General features: G+C 34.7%; 1 protein-coding gene across 1 annotated transcript; it reads right to left on the bottom strand.

Moving 5' to 3' along the window:
* Window positions 1–1,395: 1,395 nt before the first annotated feature.
* LOC111914733 (60S ribosomal protein L18a-3) lies at window positions 1,396–2,589 on the bottom strand. Its single transcript, XM_023910444.3, has 4 exons — window positions 2,431–2,589; window positions 2,133–2,248; window positions 1,939–2,002; window positions 1,396–1,855 (listed from the first exon to the last, which is right to left on the bottom strand). The coding sequence occupies exons 1-4, from the start codon at window positions 2,440–2,442 to the stop codon at window positions 1,514–1,516; spliced, it is 534 nt and encodes a 177-aa protein (XP_023766212.1). The 5' UTR covers window positions 2,443–2,589; the 3' UTR covers window positions 1,396–1,513.
* Between the last annotated feature and the right edge of the window lie 5,860 nt (window positions 2,590–8,449).

An 8,449-nucleotide genomic window follows, 5' to 3' on the forward strand; every position in this document is an offset into this window, starting at 1 on the left:
TAGATCTTCATGTTTGTTTAGATTTTTATAGTTTTTTTCATTTTATTAAATTTCATATAATACTTAAATGTAATAAATTTAGATTTTTATAGTTTTTTTCATTTGATTCATTAACGCAACTTTCTTAACTTCTAAATTTTTAAACTAAATTCAATTATTTTAGTAGTTTATTTATTTAAATTATTATTTCAAATTTAAAAGATAAATAAACACTTCAATTTTAATAAATAATATTTTATCTTTTTCTTATAAATTTAAATTTTCTAAATTTAGATCTTCATGTTTGTTTAGATTTTTATAGTTTTTTTCATTTTATTAAATTTCATATAATACTTAAATGTAATAAATTTAGATTTTTATAGTTTTTTTCATTTGATTCATTAACGCAACTTTCTTAACTTCTAAATTTTTAAACTAAATTCAATTATTTTAGTAGTTTATTTATTTAAATTATTATTTCAAATTTAAAAGATAAATAAACACTTCAATTTTAATAAATAATATTTTATCTTTTTCTTATAAATTTAAATTTTCTAAATTTAGATCTTCATGTTTGTTTAGATTTTTATAGTTTTTTTCATTTTATTAAATTTCATATAATACTTAAATGTAATAAATTTAGATTTTTATAGTTTTTTTCATTTGATTCATTAACGCAACTTTCTTAACTTCTAAATTTTTAAACTAAATTCAATTATTTTAGTAGTTTATTTATTTAAATTATTATTTCAAATTTAAAAGATAAATAAACACTTCAATTTTAATAAATAATATTTTATCTTTTTCTTATAAATTTAAATTTTCTAAATTGTTAGATCTTCATGTTTGTTTATTTTTTTTTAATGTAATACATTATATCTTTTTTAAGAAAATAATTAAAAGATCAAAAATTAAGTCAACAAAGCATTTAAATTTTGGCACCCTAATTTGAATACCATAGATACTTTAAACAAACTGAAATTTGAAAGTATCTTAAGTATTATATTATGCTCACTGTGAGTTATGTCATTAATAGTGTAACGATTTCAAGTTTACTTCGTATTATATAGGTTTTACCAGTGAATTTTGTTTCGATTCATTGCAAACATATAATATCCATCTAGGTTTTCTAGAATACATTTAGTTGTTTATATGACAATATGTGTTAAATAGTTTTGGGTATTTCATACGAATCTGAGCTTAATATGAATAATACCTTCGATTGAAAATAAGATATAGACAACTGTTCTGTTTGTTCATGGATGGTTATTTTGCAGAACTATTATTCAATATAAAAACATGTTTATTAAATGAAAATCTAATTTAGGTTTTCACCAATCAAAGATAGTAATCAAGGTTAAGAGAACCGAAGCATAATTTAAGAAAAATAAAGTCTCATTCTGTAACAAAATGTAATTCTCAAAGCAACAACACCAATCTCCATTTAAAAAAACCAAATATCCAAGATTAAGAGTAGAAACTAACATATAATTCCAAACGAAAAACAAAATGCGATGAGAAGGGTTGTGGTCACTCAGACAAACAGATTAGGCCTTGAAGCTTTGTAAGTGGTCTTGAGTTTTCTAGTTGGAGGTCTAACCTTCTTGAACACCAATGGGAACTTGATCTTGGAGTTATGGAATTGTTTGGTGGATTCTCTCTTGCAAAGCTTAGCAGGAATGGTAGCTGTCTTGATCACCTGAATGCAATGGTGACGAACCCTGTGTCGAGAAGCCATCTCAGTGTACATCTGCTCAACTCCACCATTTAGGGTTGTGTCCCTGTACTCCTTGTACATGTTATGGTATCCAGTTCTCGATTGATACCTCAACCAAATACCATAGTTCTTAATAGTCGTTGGGTTTTTCTCAAAAATCTGTACATGTACAACAAATATTATGGAATAAAGTATATGATTTCAGCACAAAACCAATAAAATATAGTGGGAATTTGTATTACCTCATTAATGGCAAGCATCTGACCATTGCTCTTCTTCACCTTCTTTAGTTTCCTGAGGAAGTACCTGATTTCCAACACCATACAATGATTATCGATCCATGTAATAAACAAACAAAATACATAAGTGTGTGTGTATAACATGTAATTCATTGGATCGAAAGCAAAAAAGGTGAAATGAGATTATCGATGTGTACCAGAACTTGCTCTTAGCACGGACTTCGTTGGTAGCCCAAAGCTTCATACGATAGATCTTCGGATGTTCATCTGTCTCCGTCGGTAGGGCTCTGCCTACAACCTGAAACTGATGGAACTGCAACGAAGACAACGGAATAAACAATCAAATGTCAGCTTTCCATAACTCTACTATACAAAATTGCAATCTAGAAAAGAAAACACCGTAGTTTGTTCAAGCGATAACAGGGAAAAGTAAAAATTGAGATTAGGTTTAATCTGGAGAAATCAATTTAAGAGATAAACATGAAGAATACTAACTTTGTAACTCATTTTCCGAAGCTGGAGCTGCTCTCTCGATCGATCCTTGCACAATTTCTGTGCGTGTTGCGTTAGAGGCGCTGAAGAGTGAAGGAGATGAATCTAGGGTTTATATTTTGTTAAATATACGAGCTTAGAAGTTAGAACTTACATGGCTATGCAATCGTGGGCCGGCCCATTTCAGAAAATAGAAAAACAACATAAAAGTGTTTTATAAAAGATATTGATTTTGTATTTATACTTTTATTATAGTTATAGTTAGTTATGTTGGGAATAAACCTTAAATTAACGTAATCACCTATTCAGAATGTTCAATTTAATATCCTTGACTTAGGGTTTTAGCTTCAATCATTTATATAAATATGATATGATCTCCAACTGTGTAAAAACTTAGGTCGTAGGGAGTGGACTCGGCATCGAACTGACATCACCTAAGTGAACTCGGTGCATATCGCGTTTCGTCCTCGGAAGGTGCAACTCAGCATGGGTACTCGGCAGCTTATAATTGAGTTCAATATCCTCCGACCACCAATCATCAAAAGGCTATATTTTTATTTATTTATTTATTTATTTTCAATTTTAAAACCCTATAAATACAATCCCTAAACACCACTCTATCAAAAAAAAAACCACATCGTGTCATACCACTTTAAAATCTACTTCTTTCTTCTCTCTAAAAATGTATTCGTCTTCATCTTCTGGAATTTTTTAGGTCGTGTTAGAAACGTCTATGCATGTTGTTCAATCCGTTGAAGTAAACATAGAAGAATTGCATCAGAATGTCAAAAATGCAATGTGGATTAAAAAAAGATACATACAAGAAATCGTGAAGCAACTCACCAACGCCTCATGCACAATTATTTTATGAGCATGTGATTTTCCAAGACTACTTTTTCGACAGCGAATATGTATGTACAAACATTTGTTTCATTGTATAGTCAACAACGTCATGGAAGCATGTTCATATTTTCAAACAATGCGCATATGTTAGATGTACAATAGGTTTTGCTCGCTTACAAAAACGCACAGCTACACTTCATCAACTAGCATATGTCACTTCCCCCTTATGCAGTAGATGAGAATCTTAGGATGTTCGTACGTGCTGCACGAGAAAGTATTCGCAATTTTTACAACTATGCTATGAGATTGTATGATACACGATATTTAGATAAACCTACTTATAGTCATGCCTAACAATTATATGATCATCACACAAATGTGGATGGCTTCCCAATAATGTTAGGGAGCCTAGATTGCCTCCACTGGGAATTGGGCAATTGTATGAATGCATATCAAGGTCAATACATCCAAGGTGATCATGGTTACCCAACCATCATACTTAAAGTTCTGACAGTACAAGATTTGTGGATATGGCATACCTTCTATGGTTCTACAGGTTCCATGAATGACATAAATGTCCTTAACATGTCTTGTCTTAATGATAAAAAGAAGTTGGAGTTTAAGAAAGATCAAGAAAAAGGCGATGACAGATTTTGAACAAACGTTTGGTTCTCTTGAAAACGTTGACATATACTGAAATACCATGCAATGTTTGTTGATGAGAAGAAGATGTGAGGTGATGCATACTTATATCATATTGCATAATATGATTCTCGAAGATGAAGGAAATACAATACGTGAGTATAACCAAAACGAGATTGTTCCGCGGACCCAAACATTTGAGGTTGGAAGCAAATATTACTTGGAAAGAAGAGAGACAATTCATAATGTTGAGATACATCATGATTTTCGCAGAGACTTGACGGAACATATTTGAACCGTTGACCACATCGATCTTAACGCGGAATCGGTCGATGATTTAGAAGACCATTTTTCAGATGAATACTTCCTTTAGATTGTAGTAGTTATGATGTTTTAAGTTTTTATTTATTTTTAGGTGTTTAAGTATTTATGTTTGTACATTTTTTTTTTCAAAGTTTGTAAGGTTGTACGACTTTAGGTTTTTTAATTATTATTATTATTATTATTATTATTATTATTATTATTATTTCTAGCAATTAAAAAATATTTTAAAAAAAATGTTAATTTTAATTTATAGAAAGTGTGGGAACCCACCCCACATAAATGATAAGATGTTTAAGAGGTGTGGCAAATGTACGTGATGATGATGTGGCAGACAAAAAAATGCATAAAAAATGACAACACTTCTTCTAGTATGATATAACCCAAAGTAGTTTATTTGTTCTAATTTTATGTAATTATATATACATATAAAATGTGAGGTGATGCATACTTATATCATATTGCATAATATGATTCTCGAAGATGAAGGAAATACAATACGTGAGTATAACCAAAACGAGATTGTTCCGCGGACACAAATATTTGAGGTTGGAAGCAAATATTACTTGGAAAGAAGAGAGACAATTCATAATGTTGAGATACATCATGATTTTCGCAGAAACTTGACGGAACATATTTGAACCGTTGACCACATCGATCTTAACGCGGAATCGGTCGATGATTTAGAAGGTCATTTTTCAGATGAATACTTCCATTAGATTGTAGTAGTTATGATGTTTTAAGTTTTTATTTATTTTTAGGTGTTTAAGTATTTATGTTTGTACATTTTTTTTCAAAGTTTGTAAGGTTGTACGACTTTAGGTTTTTTAATTATTATTATTATTACTATTATTATTATTATTATTATTATTATTATTATTATTATTAGCAATTAAAAAATATTTAAAAAAAATTGTTAATTTTAATTTATAAAAAGTGTGGGAACCCACCCCTCATAAATGATTAGATGTTGAAGAGGTGTGGCAAATGCACGTGATGATGATGTGGCAGACAAAAAAAAATGTATCAAAAATGACAACACTTCCTCTAGTATGATATAACCCAAAGTAGTTCATTTGTTCTAATTTTATGTAATTGTATATACATATAAATTTTGCATAGGCTTATGAACAGTAACTGGTTGAGCTCATTACTGTTCATCAGCTTCGGCTAAAGGATGTACAATCATCGACTTCTTTTGTCTACTAGATCACATGTTTTCTCTCTTACTCTACCGCTTTCTGCTCCAATGGAATCTTTTCGCCTCTTCCTCGTGTCTCCGCTCTTTTCTTGTCATAACACTTCGTCGTTGCTATCTTAAAATGTTAGAAGATGACCACCGTTGTCTCCCCTGCTCGATTGACAGTTAATTTGCACAGCGTAAACCTATCCCTTTAACCCACCACCGTCTTCTTCGTACCTTGCCACTACGACTATAAAAAAGCTTAAATTGGACGATTTTTGACCATGGATACTTTTGTTTTCATCTTCAAATTTCCATTATCACAATTGAAGATAGGGGTTTTGTAACATCCGGATTTCCAGGCATGACAATTTGAGTATTTCTTCTTGAGTTATGAGGAGTGACTCGATGAGTTGGCGCCTCAACTCGTCGACCTGTAGTGGCGGCCACCTACACCCTTGAGATACTCCTTTCGAACCAAAGAGCTTAGATAGTGAAGAAGAGCCATCTTGAGCCTTTTTAGTGTGACATTGCAAAGGAGAAGGAGGGTTCTAGCATGAGGGACCAGAGGAGGTTGGCATTCTTAGACTTTGAAGCAAGGAGCTTCACTTTGAGGTAATAAATCGGACCTTTCCTTCTGTATGGTGTTGATTGCATGAATCTAGGGTTTCTTGGCCCCTTTTCTTTTTAAGGAATATGGAGTATATGAGGTCCCAATGTGGAATAAGCTTTAGATCTGGACCTTAAGAGGTCCAGAGAGTCCCAATCTTCCAGCTTTATGCAGTCCCTTTAGGGTTATGGATCTAGGTTGCCATTTTAGGAGCTATTTTTTCATGTAAGGGCATAAGAGTGTTGCATGAGCTTAAAGATTGAACCTTTACGTGATTATTGGGTGTAAGAAGGTCAGATCTATAAGTCAGAGAAACAGATCTGACATCAGAAGGTCATTTGAGTGTTGCCATAGAGGGAACTCGTCGAGTCCATATGGGGACTCGGCAAGTCGAGTCGGGTTGCCCTGCGATTCGTGACTAGTGGTAACTCGTTGAGTGAAAGGTTAACTCAATGAGTCGAGTGAGGCTTTTTGAGGATTCAGAGGACACGCATGGACTCGCCGAGTCACTCGAGTGCACTCGAAGAGTCTGGTCAAAGTTTGACCATTGACTAGAGTTGACTTCAGTTGACCATGGGGTTTTGGTCAAGCTGATTCGAGAGAGGGCAGGGAGGGGTAGAATGGTCTTCTACCCATTATTTATAGATGAGGACAACAGAAAAATATTGATTAGAGATGTTATCATGTTGGTAGGCGGAAGCTAGATCGAGGACGTCAAGCACGAGAGCTTACTAGACATCCTTCGAGGTGAGTCTTCTCACTTTACTTTACCTAGAGTGGTAATTATGTGTGACCGGAAGGTCTTATATGCTATGCAGAGTATGTGATATATGTTGATATGTGATAGGTATGTGTTATGTATGTTATGAGTAGCATGGAATGGACCGGAAGGTCAACACGGTATGGAGCAGAAGGTCAAGATGAGACGGACCGGAAGGTCGATGAGGAGGGCCGGAAGGTCATTATGGGTAGGAGCGGAAGGTCATTATGGGTAGGACCGGAAGGTCTACCACGGTTAGGACGGAAGTCCCCTGAGACACATGCATCGGAAGGTCCCATAGAGCTATGGCCTTGAGTGGCGTATGTGTTGTATGTGGTATTTTGGGGAACTCACTAAGCATTTATGCTTACCGTGTTATATGATATGTGTTTCAGGTACTAGCGAGGATCGTAGGAAGGCGCCGACATGATTTGTACACACTGATGAAGATTTATGTACTTGAGATTTTGGGGTTGTTTATTGAGATAATATGTGATACAATGGGTTTTGAAATTGTTCTTATAAAATTTATTATGATTGAAAATGAAAAATTGTTTTGGAAATTTACGTCGTTACAAGTTGGTATCAGAGCCTTGGTTTGAGGGATTCGGATACACCTTCGGGTGTAACTAAACTCAAACTGAGGATTTGAGGAAGTTTTTCATAAAAGAAACTATTTTTCTAAAAGAGTAAAAGATTTTGAGAAAAAACAGGAGGAACAGTGTGTACGATCAGTCAGCGCCCGAACGGTGATTTCCCAAAATACTCTTACATTATATGTTATGCATGCTAGGGTAGGTTAGGTATTCATATTAGGACTAGAGTGGCCTGATTTGTGATGCCTTAGCCTAGGAGATTACCGCTGCTATGTGATGCTTCGAGAGTGAGTAGGTAGCAGTGAAGAGCTTATGAGAGGTCTACCAAAGGGTAGCCTATGCTTAGCGAGATGTAGAGTACTTGTGATCTGGGATCCTAGGAAGAGGACTTGGTAGGAATACTGATGTGGTGTGAAAGGTAGTATAGGGCTCGTACTACTGGAAACACCGGATCAATGAGCAGTCCAAGTAAGAATCCTTAGGGTACCAAGGAACAAGTAGGGTTGGGTTATCGAGTGTGAGTATATTCGATCGAGTCTCTAGTATCTTTGTGTTGTGTTTCAGAGACATCATGGTGGGTACACGTCAGACACCAGAGAGCAGCAGAGTTAGCAATGATGAGATTCGCAGGATGATTCATGATGAAGTGGCCACGGCCATACGTGAGGTCATACACGAGATGTTTGGGTCTATTGAGACCACGCTGATTGAGACGTTCGATGAGCGATATGTTGCTGTTTCGGAAGCTACTGCTGCTGCAGCCACCGAAGCTGTCGCAACTGCTAGGCCACGAGGGGGTGACTCGTTGTTGTACCGGGAGCTCAACAACACGAAGTCACCAGGGTATGATGGGATAGGATCCGATAGCCGCGAGAGGCGATATCATGGTACAAGTACCATGATTGGTGGCAGATTGAGAAGTGATGTCATGGTTCGAGTACCATGATAAGTAGCGGATTGAGAAATGATGTCATGGTTCGAGTACCATGATAAGTAGCGAATTGAGAAGTGATGTCATGGTTCGAACTAGACATTTAAGGTGTAATAGATAATCTTAGCTAAAGGTA

Source organism: Lactuca sativa, chromosome 4 (genome assembly GCF_002870075.4).
Source record: "Lactuca sativa cultivar Salinas chromosome 4, Lsat_Salinas_v11, whole genome shotgun sequence".
Taxonomy (NCBI): Eukaryota; Viridiplantae; Streptophyta; class Magnoliopsida; order Asterales; family Asteraceae; genus Lactuca; species Lactuca sativa.

What these genes read in the sequence shown, in the direction of transcription:
- LOC111914733 (XM_023910444.3), bottom strand. An exon ending in CGTGCTAAGAGCAAGTTCTG is followed by an intron (nt 2,003 to 2,132) that starts GTACACATCGAT and finishes GTTGGAAATCAG; the next exon opens with GTACTTCCTCAGGAAACTAA. An exon ending in AGATGCTTGCCATTAATGAG is followed by an intron (nt 1,856 to 1,938) that starts GTAATACAAATT and finishes GTACATGTACAG; the next exon opens with ATTTTTGAGAAAAACCCAAC.